The 19,259-nt window shown below is 44.5% G+C and overlaps 1 protein-coding gene across 1 annotated transcript in view; it reads left to right on the top strand.

Annotated features, from left to right (window-relative positions):
* Nucleotides 1-19,259, top strand: part of LOC126427071 (uncharacterized) — a 148,830-nt gene that overhangs the window by 93,922 nt on the left and 35,649 nt on the right. The window contains exons 3-4 of the mRNA XM_050089247.1: nt 1-159; nt 14,977-15,142. Of these exons, the coding sequence (XP_049945204.1) occupies nt 1-159; nt 14,977-15,142 (325 nt within the window). The remainder of the gene's footprint in view (nt 160-14,976; nt 15,143-19,259) is intronic.

Below are 19,259 nucleotides of genomic sequence, written 5' to 3'. Positions count from 1 at the left end.
ATGGAGATCACCGTTTACAAGTGGGGCAGTACTGGTGGATGGCTTAAATTTTACGACTTGACCTTCACCAAGCCATTCGACTACTTACTGACTAACTTCCCGGCCGTCTTTGAGTACATCTGGTACCCCATGGGCATCAACAAGAAGCCTGTGCCTGCGGCAAGTATCCAATCACGACTCTGGACGGAGCGTATCTTCAGAAGCGTGAATGACAAACTGCATGCAAAACCTCCATTAAAGTGATACTTAGAAGGCTGCTATTCATACTGGAACATCTAGAATAGCTCCATATAGTTTTATTTAATGTCATGCTTTGTGAAACTCGTTTACGATGACTTTGAGGAACGGCAATAAGAAAAGGAATATGTTCGAAATTAATCAGTTTGACGCCTTTCTGGTGTTAAGCACCTCTCCTACAAATTATCAGATCCTAAAACTGAAACTGGAGGCAGACACTAATGTGTAAGCAAAACGTTGTCAGTTTGAACTAGACATGAGATATGAACAGAGAAAAACACATTACTCGCACCAGCTGAAGTTTACGGATACTTTCTTGCATGGAATGTAATAAAACTCCTTTCGTGAGAGTTTAGTTTAATTACTTTCATGTTCTGTGCACTGTAATTTCGACCTCTGACTACGATGTGGAGAGAGTCACTTTTGCAGCTGTAATGCATGTTCTCGCCGAGAAACAAGACAACTTGCTGACCATTTGTGCTGTTGTCTTAACTGTCTCAATACACTTTTTTGTATTGTATATCTCGCACCATCTCTCTAAAACAACATGAGTGCCCACGTACACAAACACACACACACACACACACACACACACACACACACACACACACACACAAGGATTATTAACAAGTAGATACAATTTCAGACAGAGTTTGATGTTAATTTTATTTAGCATCGAATTCCTTTCTGTAGTATACTATGGATTAGTGGTGGGTAGGGTAAGTCAATTCTCCTTGTATAACTGAATTTATGAAGGGTGCTGTTGTTTCTGAACGTGATTTATTACGGAAAAAAACTTGATAAGGTAATAAATGTGCTCTGAGTCTTGTGTTGGTGTGCCGAAATCAACCGTAGAAAGACCCTCCTCCGAGATGGCCTCTTTTCCTGAGAATACGTATCACGTATGTCTGGAAAACGCCTTTCTATAATACCACTGGTCATGTTTTTCTTGACAATTGTGCACGATCTTGTTCAGCAAGACTGAAGACTTCTTTTCTTTACCCATAAGATTTTAAGGACATTTTTTTATTGGAATGTCAACAATTTGTTACCTGAAGACAGCACTGTAATGTCATGAAACCAGTCGCGATTAGTAAACCATTTTGACGCATCTGCTGCCGTTTTGATCGTTCGAAATGCATCATTACAGCTATTTCTATCCCTCATACCAAGTGATTTGTAACGTGTTATACCACCTACAGGAAAGGGCCCTCATTAAATTGTCCACCTACAATGTATGAATATTTACCCACAAAAGATTTAATTTAACGTTACCTGACGTCATGTCAAGAAGACGCTAATACAGCCCCGGATCTACGATATTTTGGGACCAGAGCCAAGACGTCATAGTGGCGGCTTCCCGCCCCGCACCCTCCCCCTCGAGAGTTTGAGATAGACCGCCAGAAATTTTAAAAAAATCGAATTTTCAAAAATATGTTCATTTCGTAACGCACATCTTTCTGAAGAGTATGATATACAAAACATATATACTCGGTGAAATGTAAAATACCTTATTTGGTCTGAAGTGTGCCACAGTGCAGTGCCACAACTTCATCGCAATAAAGACCAGAGAGAAGCAAGACACTACACATTTCATCAATCCTTAGGTCGCAGCATTTTTCTCTCTTATCTCGCTACAGCTTTCTCGGCGTGCTTTCCTTTCTGCGAAAGAATCTACACATATAAAAAAAATTGCATCACCTTCGGTTCGCAGAGTTCCGGAATCTGTACAGAAAATTGGAATAGAGATCAACAAAAACATCATTTCCGTCCTTTTTCTTGCTCATGAAAACCATACATTGCATCACCATACAGCGAGACCTTCAGAGGTGGTGGTCCGGACTGCTGTACACACCGATACCTGTAATACCCAGCAGCCTTTCCACTTGCATTGATGCATGCCTGTATTCTTCGTGGCATACTATCCACAAGGATAGGCAATCTTGGTGCAGATTGTCCCACTCCTCAACGGTGATTCGGCGTAAATCCCTCAGAGTGGTTGGTGTGTGACGTCGTTCATAAACAGCACTTTTCAATCTATCCTAGGCATGTTCGGTGGGGTTCATGTCGTTATCCTGAAGGAAGTCATTCACAAGATGTGCACGATGGGGGCGCGAATTGACGTTGATGAAGACGAATGCCTCGCCAATATGCTACGGATTTGGTTGCGCTATCGGTCGCAGAAGGGCATTCAAGTATTGTACAGTCGTTAGGGCGCATTCCATGACCACCAGCGGCGTACGTCGGTCCCACATAATGCCACGCCAAAACAGCAGGGAACCTCCACCTTGCTGCACTCGCTGGATAGCGTATCTAAGGCATTCAGCCTGACCGGGCTGCCTCCAAACACGTCTCTGGCGATTGTCTGGTTGAAGGCATATGCGACACTCATCGGTGAAGAGAACGTGACGCCAGTACTGAGCTGTCCATTTGGCATGTTGTTGGGCCCATCTGTGCCGCACTGCATGGTGTTGTGGTTGCAAAGATGGACCTCGCCATGGACGTCAAGAGTGAAGTTGCGCATCATGCAGCCTGTTGCGCACAGTTTGAGTCGTAATACGACGTCCTGTGGCTGCAGAAAAAGCATTATTCAACATGGTGGCGTTGCTTTCCTCCGAGCCATAATCCGGAGGGAGAAGTCATCGACTGCAGTAGCAGCCCTTGGGCGGCCTGAGCGAGGCATGTCATCGACAGTTCGTCTGTACATCCTCCATGTCCGAACAGCATCGCTTTAGTTCACTCCGAGACGCCAGGACACTTGCCTTCCTGGTACAAAGTAACAATGTGGACGCGATCTAACCGCGGTACTGGCCGTCTAGGCATGGCTGAACTACAGACAACACGAGCCGTTTACCTCCTTCCTGGTGGAATGGCTGTAACTTATCGGCTATCGGACCCCTTCCTTCTAATAGGCGTTGCTCATGCATGGTTGTTTACATCTTTGGGAGGGTTTAGTGACATTTGTGAACAGTCAGAGGGACTGTGTCTGTGATACAATAGCCACAGCCAACGCTTATCTTCAGGAATTCTGGGAACCGGGCTGATGCAAAACTTTTTTTGATATGTGTATTACGCCATCAAAGTTCGTGAAACATTTGCTACATGAAAAATTAAAATGGTGTTGCCTAACACTGAAAAAGCTGTTAATACGAGTAGTACCCAAGACTGGCGGCGTTTCTCGATTTGATTACGTCTATTTTGTCACTGTCTGCAAGATAAAACGAAATACGCCTTTTTAATATTACAGCAGTTGTAACACTCGCCAAATAGGCGCGACTGTTTTGGCACAAATGGTTATGTTTATCTACCTTATTTATATAAATAACACGACAGAATATAACTCACAAAGTACGAATATCAAATGCCTATTACGCTTACTACAAGCAAAAATTTTATGTTAGGAGTTTCACTTTTCGTTCATAAGCTCCGATTTCTCAAGCATGAGATCGAGAAGTAGTAGTAGTACGAAATTTTTGTTTTCTTCCATATAATTTGTGTGATGTTCTCGTTTTTTCTCCTTACTCGTTCTAACAAGCAATCTTATCATCCCTATTTCTGTAACTATTCCTGCCATTGTCAAACCCAGCCAGTATCACCTGTTTAGTTATCCCGCGTCCATTCTCTGGTTAGGCGTTTTTTACATGTTCGTAAAAAGCATTTTCCGCGCTATTCCGAGAATAGAATTACGCTACTGCTAACCGGAGACTGTGCAACTGGCCCTTAGTAGTGTAGCAATCTAACAAAAATTTGCTCTCAGAATTTCATTTTCTTGGATACATCGGGGAAATAATATGTAATTTTCATTACCTGATGTTGCTGTTAGTCGCTTATTTCCACTCTGGTTGTCTGAATCTATGGACTTCGCTAAATGTTACAATAAGGCTTATCATTTGCACACCTAATCAACCACATAAAAAACAGCGATTGGTATTCACCCGTTCTCGTTTATTGGGATCGGCTCATACAGGCGCATCCTCTTTTGTCTGCGGGAAAGTTATTAACTTCTGGATGCGACGGGGTTTCCCTGGCAGACACATCGCGTACTCTATGCACGCATTGAGTCAACTTATGATACGTTCAGAAATGAACTTAGAATGTTCTAAAATCAATAGGGATATGTTTCAGAATCATATGAATAATCGACACGTGGGCTGTCGCTTTGTAAAAAGATTTTTCCTTCAATAATATAAATTTGGCGCCCCTTGAAATTGCCGTCCTGGACAAATAACCCAGGGGAAATGTTCGCGAACGATTGTCACTGACGTCCGTTCTGTGTGATGTGTGACGCCTTCTCGTTGGAATCAGACATCCCCAACACACTTTTCTTTAAGTTCTGGAAGAGTGGCTGTCTGAATCATCTTTTCATAACGCTCAAAAGAGACCGTAACTGCCCTACCATTCTCTTCGAAAAACCATGGGCCAATAACGTCAGTTTTTGATAATGCCCACCAGACAGTCACACGTTCCGTAGGCATGGGCTCCACGTGAAGTTCTTGGGTTTTCGTGCCACTCCAGTATGGCATGTGTTGTTTATTCACGCATCCAGGGAAACGAAAATGTGCCTCGACGCTGGAGAAGACGAGGCTGTCACGAGGCAAGTTTTAGATCAAGACTTCACAACCGGTTTTCTGTGAAGCGAGAATGTGTGTCGTAAGTGTGTACACTAGTCTCAGTGTGTATGCTAGAGTTTTTAAGCCCTCGTGGAGATTTCGACTCGCTGTGCGATCAGGAACAGCAGGAGCAGCTGCACGTTTCCGTGCTCGTAGCCTGGGGGAGTTGAAAATGGCCAGTTGTTGAAGATCCTGGTTTCTTTCCCTGTATCCACAAACACGTACACCCCCACAACAATCGATTTTCGATCAGCAACGCAACCTGCAGGCGGGATATTAAACCATTCGCTGAACCCTCACTAGGCTGTGATGACAGAATGGCCATTGGAAAAGAATGATATTGCAGTGCCTGTATAGTTCAGAAGTAGGACGCGATGTTCTTAGGGACGAGCACTCTTGCGTGACTAAGGAACGTTGCATCGTGCTTCTGAACGACACAGGCTTTTCCTTTTTTTCCTTTATTGTTATTTTGACACCTTATACAAAGGTAGGCCGGCAGCGGCAATACTACGCCGCTCTTCGGCCGTAGGTAATACATTTATTACAAGTGGAGACATCGAAAAACGAAACAACACGGCGCATAGACACCAGTAGACACACAAATTTAAAAATACATGAAGTCGGTCACAAGTGCGGCACTCTGGCACTAACAGAGACGACAGAAACGGCGCACGTGAATGAAGGAGCACAAATGACGTAACACTGAATCACTAACACGATGGTACACACAAAACACTGGCGACGATCTCCGGCGCGCGAATGTTCACTTGACGTGTACGAGTCTGGGGACCTGCCAAAAGGGGAAAAGGTGGGGGAGGAGGGAGAGGGGAGGGTGGAAATACCAGTGGCAGAGGAGATGGGAGGGGGGAAACAAGGTAGGGGGTAGGGGAAGCCTGGGGAGGGGAGAGGGGCAGGAAGAGAGGAAGGAGAGAAGGGAGATAGGGTGCCCTCAGGAAAAAAAACCACAGGGTGTGGAAGGGTAGGATCAAAGTTGGTAGGAGGGTTGGATGCAGGCAATGAGGGCATCACCAGGGAGGGGGAGTTGGTGGAAGCCACCTTGGGCGAAGGTATGGAGTGTGGAGAGATAGCAGGTGGGATGTGGGAATACAGGCACAGCAGTGGACAGGGGTGGGGATGGATGGGAGAGACAAGCAGGTGAGGGGGATCAAGTTTACAGGAGGTGAAGAGGATCCGTATCGGTTAGAGGAAAAGGAGGAAGTGCGGGAACGGAATAAGGTCATACAAGATCCGCATGGGGGAGGGGAGATGCATGCGATGGGCGAGGCAGAGCGCATGGCGTTCTAGGATTTGAAGGGATTTCTAAAAGGTTGGAGGGGCGTAGCAGAGGATAGGGCAGATGAAGGATTTCTAGGTGTGGAGGATGGTGCAGGGGGCCAGATCCCATGTGCGGCCAGAAAGGAGCTCGAGGAGACGGAGGTGGTAGCGTGCCTCAGCTTGGATTGTCCAGAGATGGGGGTCCATGAGAGGCGATGATCAAGGGTGACGACAAGGTACTTGAGGGTGGGGGTGAGGGTGATTGGACAGCCAGAAATGGTGATATAGAAGTCGAGGAGACAGAAGGAAGGGGTGGCTTTGCCTACAATGATCGCCTGCTTCTTGGAAGGATTGACCTTGAGCAACCACTGGTAGCACCAAATGGGATTGGAGAAGGTGTTAGGAGCGGTGCAGGGTGGGGGCGAGGGCAAGGAAGGCGATGTCATTGGCGTACTTGAGAAGGTGGACAAGGGGTGGAGACAGTAGCATGTCTGCCATATACAGATGGTAGAGAAGAGGGGAGAGGACGGAACCTTGGGGCACACCGGCGGAAGGGTGGAAGGTGCAGGAATCTGTGTTATGGATGCTGACATGGGAAGGACGTTGGGAAAGAAAGGACCCTATCAGACGGACATAGTTGACATGAAGAGCGAATTTTGGAACTTGAAGAGGAGACCAGAATGCCATACACGGTCGTAAGCACGCTCAATGTCGAGGGAGAGGAAGATGGTGGAATGGCGGGAGTTGAGCTGTTCGGAGAGGAGATGAGTGAGGTGAAGGAGAAGGTCATCGGCAGAGAAGGACAGTCGAAAGCCACAATGGGTAGTGGGAAGGAGGCGGTGCTGGCGGAGATGTTGGTGGATGTGTCGGGTAAGGATGGATTCCAGGACCTTGCTGAAGACCGAGGTAAGGCTGATGGGATGGTAGGAGGAGACAGCAGATGGCAGTTTGTTGGGTTTCAGGAACATGCTGCTGATATGGTTGCACTAACGCTTGGAGGATGGCATTCACATATCGTACAGCCGTTACGGCGCCTTCCATTACCACCAGCGGCGTACGTTGGCCTCACATAATGCCGCCTAAAAACAGCAGGGAACCTCCACCTTGCTGCACTCGCTGGTGTGTCTAAGGCATTCAGCCTGACTGGGCTGCCTCCAAACACGTCTCTGACGATTGTCTGGTTGAAGGTATATGCGACACTCATCAGTGAAGAGAACGTGACGCAGTCCTGAGCGATCCATTCGGCATGTTGTTGTGCCCATCAGTACCACGCTGCATCTACATCTATATCTACATGGATAATCTGCAAATCACATTTAAGTGCATGGCAGAGGTTTCATGGAACCACCTTCATAATTCTCTATTATTACAAGTTGGTGATTAGAATTTTGTGAGAAGATTCCGTCGCAACGAAAATGCCTTCTTTTAATGATGTGCAGCCCAAATCCTGTATCATTTCTGTGACACTCTCTCCCATAATTCGCCATAATACAAAACGTGCTACCCTACTTTGAGCTTTTTCGATGTACTGCGTCAGTCCTATCTGGTACGGGTCCCACACCGTGCAGCAGTATTTTATGAGAGGACGGACAAGTGTAGTGTAGGCAGTCTCCTTACTAGGTCTGTTACATTTTCTAAGTGTCCTGCCAATAATATGTAGTCTTTGGTTAGCCTTCCCCACAACATTTTCTATGCGTTCCTTCCAATTTAAGTTGTTCGTAATTGGAATTCCAAGGAACTTAGTTGAATTTACGAATATTGGATTAGTCTGATTTATCGTGTACCAAAGTTTAACGAATTCCTTTTAGCACTCATGTGCATGACCTCACACTTTTCGCTATTTAGGGTCAACTGCCACTTTTCGCACCATTCAGATATCTCTTCTAAGCCGGCCAGTGTGGCCGTGCGGTTCTCGGCACTTCAGTCTGGAACCGCGTGACCGCTACGGTCGCATGTTCGGATCCTGCCTCGGGCATGAATGTGTGTGATGTCCTTAGGTTAGTTAGGTTTAAGTAGTTCTAAGTTCTAGGGGACTGATGACCACAGATGTTAAGTCCCATAGTGCTCAGAGCCATTTGAACCTAATATCTCTTCTAAATCGTTTTGCAGTTTGTTTTGATCTTCTATTGTTCGATAAACGACAGCGTCATCTGCAAACAACCTAAGACGGGTACTTCGATTGTCTCCCAAATCGTTTACATAGATAAGGAACAGCAAAGGGCCTATAACACTACCTTGGGGAACGTCAAAAACCACTTCTGTTTTACTCGATGACTTTCCGTCAGTTACTACGAACTGTGACCTCCCTGACAGGAAATCACAAATCCAATCACATAACTGAGACGATAGGTCATAAGCACGTAATTTGACTACAAGCCGCTTGTGTGGTACAGGGTCAAAAGCCTTCCGGAAATCCAGATATACGGAATCGATCTGAAATCCCTTGTCAATAGCACTCAACACTTCATGTGAATAAAGAGCTAGTTGAGTTTGACAGGAACGATGATTTCTAAGCCGGCCGCCCTAGCCGAGCGGTTCTAGGCGCTTCAGTCCGGAACCACGCTGCTGCTGAGGTTGCAGGCTCGAATTCTGCCTCAGGCAAGGATGCGTGTGATGTCCTTAGGTTGGTCAGGTTTAAGCAGTTCTAAGTATAGGGGACTGATGACGTCAGATGTTAAGTCCCACAGTGCTTAGAGCCATTTTTTATGTTTTCTAAACCCATGTTGACTGTATGTCAATAGATAGTTTTCTTCGAGGTAAATCATAATGTTCAAACACAATATATGTTCCAGAAATCCTGCTGCATATAGACGTTAACGATATGGACCTGTAGTTTAGTGGATTACTCCTACTACCTTCCTTGAATATTGGTGTGACTTGTGCAAGTTTCCAGTCTTTTAATACGGATCTTTCGTCGAGCGGATATGTGATTGTTAAGTATGGAGCTAATCCATCAGCATACTCAGAAACGAACCTAACTGGTTTCCAGTCTGGTGCAGAAGACTTGCTTTTATTAAGTGATTTCAGTTGCTTCACTACTCTGAGGGTATTTACTTCTACATTACACATGTTGATAGTTGTTCTTGATTCGAATTCTGGAATATTTACTTCGTCTTCTTTTGTGAAGGGGTTTCGGAAGGCTGTGCTTTGGCAGCACTGTCTTCGGTAGTATCTCCATTGTTATCGCGCAGAGAAGGCATTGATTGTTTCTTGCCACTAACATACTTCACATACGACCAGAATCTCTTTGGGTTTTCTCCCAGTTTTCGAGACAATGTTTCGTTGTGGAAACTGTGAACTGTGGATTTAATTTCAAAGAATATTCTTAAAAATTTACTTTATTTACTAGCGATTCATCAAGAACATTAACACATTTAGTCACACTATGTGAGCGTGGAAGTAGTTGCCAGGGAGTAACTTATGAAGTCAAAATAAAATTGCTTTCAACAAATGGGAATTTTATTCCTAAAAGCATTTTTTTTTTTGGAAACAGATTTAAAATTATAAGCAGAAAGCACCCTCCAAACATCAAGTTACAATTTATTCAGAGGCAGAAAGAAACAAATTTTTGAGTGTATGAGCTTTCGGGCTGAGAACCTTGCCGCTGCCTTTTGACGCGGCCGTAGTTACGACCGCTCACAACAGCCTCCGAAAGGCTACACTGGTGCAAACCTGCAACACACCAGATTACCGTAAAGTAAAAGTTTTAACAATTCACACAAGCACACAAACTATGCACCCCATAGGAGGGATGTAAATGGTACAAAAGACTAAAATTAATAGATAAACGTGCCACTGAAGGCGCAACTTGATTTTAGCTTCTAAGAATGTCTTATGGTGGAAGAGTGGCAATTTTATTTACTAAAATGACCATTTAAATAAAAGCCCATGAAATGCAATCTAACATAAAATTATGCAAGGTTGGCCAAACATGCTCTACAGTACACATATACCGCCTCTCCAGATGATAGGCAAGATAAAAACATATTTAAGGAATTCGGCCGTTACACTTCAAGCAATAAATTCGTTCACACACCGAATCCGAGAAACATGAGAGAGGCAGCTCCGAACGACAGACAGACACTAACTGCCTAACAAATGCGGACGAGAGGCAGAGGAGCAAGCAGGGGACGAGAGACTGACCCAGACTGACCCACTGGCGAGCTCATAGCGCCCCTTAAATGCACGTGGAACAGGCTACCTCTCCCCTTTGCCACCAGAGGGAGACACCAAAGCTGCGACTGCCCCAGCGGCGCCACCGCCAGAAACGGAGGGCGACTGCTTCACACTACGCGCTGCGGCGCGCTCTTCAAAACAGAAACTTTTATCACGCCTCAAACTGTTATAAGCATCTCGCATTGAAGTCCGCGCTAAATTTCGAGCTTCTGTAAAAGATCACCAATCTTGGGAATTTTGCGTCTGTTTAAATTTGGCACGTTTGTTTCGTTGTTTCTGCAAAAGTGTTCTAACTCGTTTTGCGTACCAAGGAGGATCAGCTGCGTCGTTTGTTAATTTATTTGGAATAAATCTCTCAACTGCTGCCAATACTATTTCTTTGATTTCAAGCCACATCTGATCCACTCTTATTTTATTAATTAGGAATGAGTGGAGATTGTCAAGTGAATTTTTATTTGCCTTTTTGAATATGTATATTTTTAGTTTATTTTTTGAGGATTTGGGGATTACAATATTCAGTCTCGTTACGACAACCCTGTGTTCACTAATCCTTGTATTGGTTTTGATGCTCGTTATTCACTCAGGATTATTTGTTGCTGAGAGGTCAAGAGTGTCTTCACAACCGTTTACTATTCGCATGGGCTCATGAACTAATTGCTCGAAATAATTTTCAGAGAATGCGTTTAGAACGATTTCGGATGATATTTTATGCGTACCTCCGAAATGAAACATGTATTTTCGCCAACATATCGAGTGTAAATTAAAGTCACCACCAACTATAATCGTGTCGTGGTTGCGAAGATGGACCTTGCCATGGACGTCGGGAGTGAAGTTGTGCACAGTTTGAGTTGTACCACGGCGTCCTGTGGCTGCACGAAAAGCATTACTCAATATGGTGGCGTCGCCGTCAGGGTTCCTCCGAGCTATAATCCGTAGGTAGCGGTCATCCACTGCAGTAGTTCAGTTCATAACTAAAATTGCCATTGTGATTTCTCAGAATTTTTGCAAAATAAATAATAATTTTCGTTAGTTTCGTGTTTTTCTTACACTAACTAACACTACTCCAGTACCTAAGTATCCGACTAGCTACGTAAGAAATTTTGTAAATTTTTGTGTCATTTCCTTACAGCGGAGGACTCCAGAAGATATTTATTGCTGAAAGTTTTTCAGGCATTTCTCTTTAGGAGTGTCTGTCTGACTTCTGTAGTAGTGTGGGGGTGTAAATTGCATCTTGCAGTAGCCACAGGGTAAAGGGTACATCTCAGATTAATCCGTTGCGCAGAATAACAGAATAGCAACCCCACTCACACAAGAGCCACATTGGCAAAAAGTCAGATGCCCCTTCCACAACAGATACGACACTGCTACGGCGTCACAAGGCCCCCAGTCTTGATGTTGTCCTTGATTTGCAGAGAACGGGGGTCCATATTTCATTGGATATTACGTCCAAGTTCTCATTCAAATGAACAAAAAATACAAAAAATATGCAAAGTTTCGAAATTTTTTTGAGATAATGAAAAGACATACGTTCAACTATATTTTAGATTTTCGATACAAAAATGAAGAAAATGGAGCCCATAATCGAGGTCTGATCGAGAACCTACGAGTTTGAAGTACACCTGCTGCGGAGAGTGTAGCCTCTAGAAGTTATCTCAAATCAAAAATGGATAACATCAGTAGATACTACACTAAATTTATGGGAGCTTGTACCTAACTACAATGAAACAACGTTAAATTTAGCGATATGATGTTAAAGCGAACTTTGTGTTGGATTTTTTTTTTACTCTTTATGGCTTTACAAAAAGTAGTTATTGCTTTTCGGGAGTCAAAGTTGGAAGCTAATAGGTTGAACCGTTTTTATTTTATTTATGCTGCATGGAGTTTTAAAAAATCGTTTCTCGAGGAAAACCATGACTAAAGTTTAGGTCTAACTTTTATATTAATGATTAGCAGAATTTGCGTAAAAACTATGTCATTATACACTTTTGATGTCGCTGAACACAAATCTGAAGTTAGATTTTCAAAATTCAAAATCGATAATCCATTATGGCTGACCGAATATTATCTTTTGGCCAATTTTAATCAAAATTTGATAAAAATAGTGTTTTCGTTACTTATGTTTAGTCTGCAGCCGGCCGCGGTGGCCGTGCGGTTCTGGCGCTGCAGTCCGGAACTGCGGGACTGCTACGGTCGCAGGTTCGAATCCTGCCTCGGGCATGGGTGTGTGTGATGTCCTTAGGTTAGTTTGGTTGAAGTAGTTCTAAGTTCTAGGGGACTTATGACCTAAGATGTTGAGTCCCATTGTGCTCAGAGCCATTTTTTAGTCTGCAATTCCAAGACCTATATCAACATTCCTGACGCAAATATCTTTCAAAAATGCAACAAAAAGTCGATTTTTCGACCATTTTGAATGAGAACCTGGCCTTAAGACTGAGTGATTTAACGGACGACGTGCAGTAGGGTTTGTAAGCCTTCGTCACACCAGGAACGAATGGATTCAGTCCTGTGGACATGGATACATCTTCACGGAAGACCGAAGTATAGCCAGGACCTCCTCGAGAAACAACCACCTGCTCTTTCTGATAGAACTGTTGATAGTTTTAAAGGTATCGAGTACCCGATATATCGATATTTAAATGGCATCAACATATAGATATTCGATAAACATACTGATAAAATATCAATCTATCGGCTCATAAAAGTATCTGCTTCAGATTGTAAATATACTGCCGGTTTTAGAGCTCCATATTTAAGTATCCATTTACACACACCAAAAAAATGTTTTGCATCACCTCAGTTCCCAGAACTCCTGAAGACAGTCACTGATTATGGATTTTGTACCACAGACACAGTCACTTTGACTGTTCAGAGATGTCACAAAACCTGCCAAAAAATGTAAACAATCATGCACGAGCAGCGCCTATTAGACGGTTGGGGTCCGACAGCCGATCAGTTCCGGTCATTCCACCAGGAAGGACGTACACGGCTCGTGTTGTCTGTAGTTCAACCATGCCTAGATACCGCGGTTCGATCGTGTCCACATTGTCTCTTTGTGCCAGGAAGGGCTCTCAACAAGGGAAGTGTCCAGGAGTCTCTGAGTGAACCAAAGAGATGTTGTTCGGACATGGAGGAGATACTCAACTTCAATAATTATTCTTTAGAATGTTGCTAGGTACAGTCGAGGCTGTCGCGTGTGAAATGCAGTGAAGTGTACTGTTGTGGAGGAAATATGGGGCTCGCAAGAGCTGTAGCGCACAATACTGTAAGCTGCGATGACTGCCGTCCGCGCCGCTCGCTGCTGACAAATAAGATTCGTTCTGTCTGGATTGACCTCCGCCAATCAAACTCTCCCTACACCTTGATGAACTCAAGGACTTCTATTCGCCCCTAGTCTAACTATTGGCGTGGTACACTGGTCAGATAACCAGTCCACCGCGATGCCACTCTAAATTCGCTCGCAGGCGTTTAACTATTACTCAGTCCGTTCACACTGCACAATAAGTGTGTCGGCCAATACAGTGAACAACGCTTAATTGCAAGGACTCAGTATAGAGTCACACTTCGATTCGCTCTCGACAGAGGTGCTCTCCCAGTGAAGTACTGAGGAGAGACTTGTTCCTCGCTCTTTGAGTACACGTACGAGCGCGCACGCTCGCGTTACGTGTTCTCGCTCCAAGAGCGACAATGGAACGGCCCCTCTCCACGCCAGACGTGAAGGGGTATATCTTTCGGTCTCTTCCATTACTCCATCAGCTCAAGGCGTCAGAAATATCGTCTGCCTATCAGCATTGCTCTTCTAGGGAGAATGACGCTCTGTTTAAGGCGACCAATCCGGAAATCTGTAGTATCGGCGTTTGGCGTTTGCTGTCTCTCTGCGAAAATCTCTGAAACTGCGTGCTATGCGTGAAGAATGCGTAGGCTGGCCGCTCCCACACAGTGTAGCGGAATTTGCTTTTAAGCCGAACATGGGGTCGTTCCCCCTTTCACTCGGACAAACGCTGTCTGCTCTATAGGCGGTCACCGGCCGACGTAGATGGGTTGGGACTGGCCTCCTGGGGTGCGGTTTCGCCTCTCTCGAGCTAAAAGCTGCTGTGCCGTCGTGTCTGGAATGTAAGTGTGTACACCAGCCTCGAGTATTTCAACCACGGTGCGCACGTGCGATTTATTAGTTATTTGCATATAATATACATGAATTCATACAAGACTGACGTTATCTTATCGTGTTTGGGTTCGAATGAAGCGTCTTGATGTGCAGAATATGATTGTGAGGGCGGAGTATGTAAGCAATGAAGGTCAGGAGACCATGACGTCTTAGACTCTGTTTCTTAATTTCACTCGTGTTAGGCGAATGCCTTGAGATTTCGACTTTCCTTTTCCTGTCTTTGTCATGCCCCTGATTGCTGAGAAGTATCAGGATGTTCACTCATTGCTATGTTAACTATTAGAGTGTGAATTTCGGCATCCTTTGTTATTTCCTTAGCTTACATGTACCAATATATGATGGCCAAAATGCAATAGGCGTGTCTAAGTTATGAAAGGAGCAGAAAAGAAAAACAGGAAGAGACTGCTACATCTGATACTCAGTAAAGACCTCGACAAAGAATAATCCTACAAGTTGAAGTTTTGATTTAGTCACAAAACCTGTATTGTGTAATTACATCGCTACCTCTGTTGGCAGGGCACCTACTACATGCATCGATACTGGACACGACCGATCACCTTAAAAAAGTTCGTCGCCTTACCTTACGGGAAGTATAAATTGTACATGAAGGGTCTGAAGGATGGAAAAAGACAAGTTTGTGTGCAACTGGTCATCGATATCTACGAAGTCGGATTTTTCAAAGGTAAGGATTTGATCTTTGAGTAACACATGATCACGAGTAATTGTTTCAGTAGAGTTATGAAATTCCACAACCGAGGGCTTCGCGGTCATTGAAGAGGTGGACGTAGCAGGTAAAAGTCATGTGGGTAGAAAAAGTTTCAGTCGTAATCATTTAGCGGAGAAGCCAAAAAAAAGAAAAGAAAAACTGGCTGCACACAGTGCCCTCCCGTCACTGCCACCGGCTAAAGCCAAGCCTGCCTCGGCGTTGTCTCCTGGAGAGAGAGAGTTTCCTCCTTGAAGTTCGATGTAATACACAGTAGTCAGCTGCATTTATGTGAGTGGTATACCTGATGATGTAAACAAATTTATGTTCGTACATTCCAAGCACATACAACATGACAACAAAAAACTTCACGTAATGGCAATGGGAAACAAGTACAATTCTTCTGGATTGTTACAGAAAAAAGCGTAAAGAGCACGTGCAAATACACTAATTTGTTCTGAAGCGATATTGCAATTTTCTGTTGGTTAAATCATAGTTTCCAATGAAACTGTGAGCTGGACCGAGACTCGAACTCGGACCTTTGCCTCTGGTGGGCAAGTGCTCTCCCAACTGAGCTACCCGAGCACAACTCATGCACCGTCCTCACAGCTTCAATTGTGCCAACATCTCGTCTCCTACCATCCAAATTTCACATACGTTCTCCTGCGAGCCGGCCGCTGTGGTCGAGCGGTTCTGGGCCCTTCAGTCCGGAACCACGCGGCTGCTACGGTCGCAGGTTCGAATTCTACCTCGGGCATGGATGTGTATGACGTCCTTAGGTTAGTTAGGTTTACGTAGTTCTAAGTCTAGAGGACTGATGACCTCAGATGTTAAGTCCCATAGTGATTAAAGCCATTTGAACCATTTTTCTCCTGCGAACCTCGCAAAACTAGCACTCCTTAAGAAATTATATTGCGGAGACCTGGCTTAGCCACAGCCTGGGGGATGTTTTCAGAAGGAAATTTTCACCCTGCAGAGGAGTCTTCTCTGATTAGAAACTTCCTGGCAGGTTATAACTGTGTATCAGTCCGAGACTCGAACTCTGGACTTTCGTGCGCGAGTTCTCTACTGGCTAAGCTACCCAAGCACAGCTCACACCCCGTCGTCACAGCTTCAGTTTGGCCAGTATCTCGTCTCATACCTTCGAAAGTTCTATTGGAAACCATGCAGGAATAGCACTCCTGGAAGGAAGGTTAGCTGGCAGAGCACTTGCCCACGAAAGGCAAAGATCCCGAGTCTCTGCCCGGCATACAGTTTCAGTCTGCCAGGAAGATTCAGAGGAGCGCATATTCCACTGTAGAGTCAATACTTCATTCTGGAACCATCCACCTGTCTGTGACTAAGCCATGTCTCTGCAATATCCTTTCTCCCAGGAGTGCTAACTCTGCAAGGTTTGCAGGAGAGCTCCTGTGAAGTTTGGAACCTAGGAGACGAGGTACTGGCAGAATTGAAGCTGTGAGGGCTGGTCGTAAATCATGCTTGCTAGCTCGGATGGTAGAGCAATTTCCCGCGATAGGCAAAGATCCCAAGCTCTAATCTCAGTCTGGCAACATAGTTTTAATCTGCCAGAAAGTTTCATACCAAGTGCAGAACACTTGTCCGCATAAGGCAAAGGTCCTTTGTTCGAATCTCCGTCTGGTACACAGTTTTAATCTGTCAGGAAATTTCATATCAGCGCACACTCCGCTGCAGAGCGAAAATTTCGTTCATAGTTTCCGATGTTTCCCATGAACCACGGACTTGCCGTCGGTTTGGGTGGCTTGTCTGCCTTAGCGATACATAGCTGTACTTTGTGTACAACAACAATGGAGTGATGCCTGTCGAGAAGCCAGACAAACATACGGCTCCTGAAGAGGGGCGGCACCCTTTTCAGTCGTTGAAGGGGCCTCAGTCTGGATGATTGACTCATCTGGCTAACCAGGACGGCATTGCTGTTCTGGTACTGCGAGCAGCCTAAAGCAAGGGGAAACTGCAGCTGTAATTTTCCCGTTGGCATGTAGCTCTACTCTACGATTAAATGGTGATAGCTTCCTGTTGGGTAAAAATTTCTGGGGATGAAAGAATCTCCCATTCGGATCTCCATGCAGGAACTACTCAGAAGGTCGTCATCACCAAGGAAAACAAATCTTGCGTTCTACGGATAGGATTCTGGAATGTTAAATGCCTTAATCGGGCAGGTAGGTTAGTGGTTTTAAAAACGGATAGGTTGAAGTTCGATATATCGGGACTTAGCGAAGCTCGGTGTCAAGAGAAACAGGACTTCTGTCAGATGAATACAGGGTTATAAATACAAAGTCACAAAGGAATAATGCAGGAGTGGGTGTAATAATGAATAAGAAAATAGGAATGCAGATAACCCCCGTGAAACAGCATAGTGAACGCATTAACGTAGCCAAGATATGCTCTAAATCCACACCTACAATATTTGTACAAGTTTGTATGCTAACTAGCTCTGTAGCTAATGGAGAGACGGAAGAAATGTATGATGAGATAAAAAAAATTATTCAGATAGTTAAAGGAAACGATAATTTAACTGTGATGGGAGACTGCAGTTTGATAGGAAGAAAAGCAAAAATTGAATATCGACTCACGGAAATAAATGAAAGAGCAAGCCGTCTGGTCGAATTTTGCACAGAGGATATCATTGCTAACAATGGAAATTTGTAGCAAGGTCTTATGGGACCAAACTGCTGAGGTCATCGGTCCCTAGGCCTACACACTTCTTAATCTAACTACAACTAACTTTCGCTAAGGACAACACACACCCATGCCCGAGGGAGGACTCGAACCTCCGACGGGGGGAGCCCGCGGTCCGTGACAAGGCGCCCTAGACCGCTCGGCTACCCCGCGCGGCCATCGCTAACACCTTGTTTGAGAATCATCAAAGTAGCGCGTATACATGGAAGACTCCTGGAGACACTGGGAGGTTTCAGATTGATTACATAATGGCAAGAAAGGGATTTCGGAACCAGATTTTAAACTGTAAGACATTTACAGGGTTGGATTGGACTCTGACCACAATTTATTGGTAGCGAACTGTAAATTAAACCTGAAGAAACTGCAAAATGTTAGGAAATTAAGAAGACTAATTACGGATAAGTTGAAAAAACTAGAGGTTGCCTCTTTTAGACGAAGCATTACGCAGCGATTGAGCAGGGCAGGGAAAATGAATACAGTAGAAGACAAATGAATAGCTATAAGAGATGAAATAGAGAAGGCAGCAGAGTGTCGAATAGGTCGAAAGACAAGGCATAGTAGAGATATTGAATTCAATTGATGAAAGAACAAAATATAAAAATCTAGTAAATAAAGCAAGCGAAGCGGAATACAAACGTCTCTCAAGATGAGTTTGACAGTAATGGCTAGAGGACTAATGTAGGAATGTTTCACTAGGGGAAAAATTGATTCCGCCTACACTAAATTTAAAGATACTTCTTGAGAAAAGGGAAGCAACTGTATGAATATGAAGAGCTCAGATGTAAAACCAGTCCTAAGCAAGGAAGGGAAAGCTGAAAGGTAAATGAAGTATATAGAGGGTCTGTAAAGGGAGATGAACGGAAATATTATACCCAAGAAATTCACAACCCAGGATATAGCAAGGAAAATCGTCGTGTCAGTGTTTTGGGACAGGAAAAGAGTTCCGCGCATTGATTTTTTGCTAATAGGTGGGGCAATAAATGCTGGAAGATGTTGTGGGATCTTGAAGAAACTTCGCAGAGCCATACAAAACAGACGTGCTGACAACGAGAGTTTGTCTCCTCTCCATGGCTCTGAGCACTATGGGACTTAACATCCGAGGTCATCAGTCCCCTAGAACTTAGAACTACTTAAACATAACTAACCTAAGGACATCACACACATCCATGCCTGAGGTAGGATTCGAACCTGCGACCGTAGCAGCCGCGCGGTTCCGGACTGACGTGCCTAGAACTGCTCGGTCACAGCGGCCGGCCACTAAATTGAAGAAACATCTTATTGGAAAACACTTTTCCGACAACGACGATGTGAAAATCGAAGTGAAGAACTGACTGCAAAAGGCGTTGGGAGACGTCTATGACACAGGAATCAAAAAACTCGTCCTACGAATGACAAAATG

Source organism: Schistocerca serialis, chromosome 11 (genome assembly GCF_023864345.2).
Source record: "Schistocerca serialis cubense isolate TAMUIC-IGC-003099 chromosome 11, iqSchSeri2.2, whole genome shotgun sequence".
Taxonomy (NCBI): Eukaryota; Metazoa; Arthropoda; class Insecta; order Orthoptera; family Acrididae; genus Schistocerca; species Schistocerca serialis.
The sequence above is the reverse complement of the archived record's forward strand: the minus strand, read 5'-3'. Positions and strand labels throughout refer to the sequence as shown.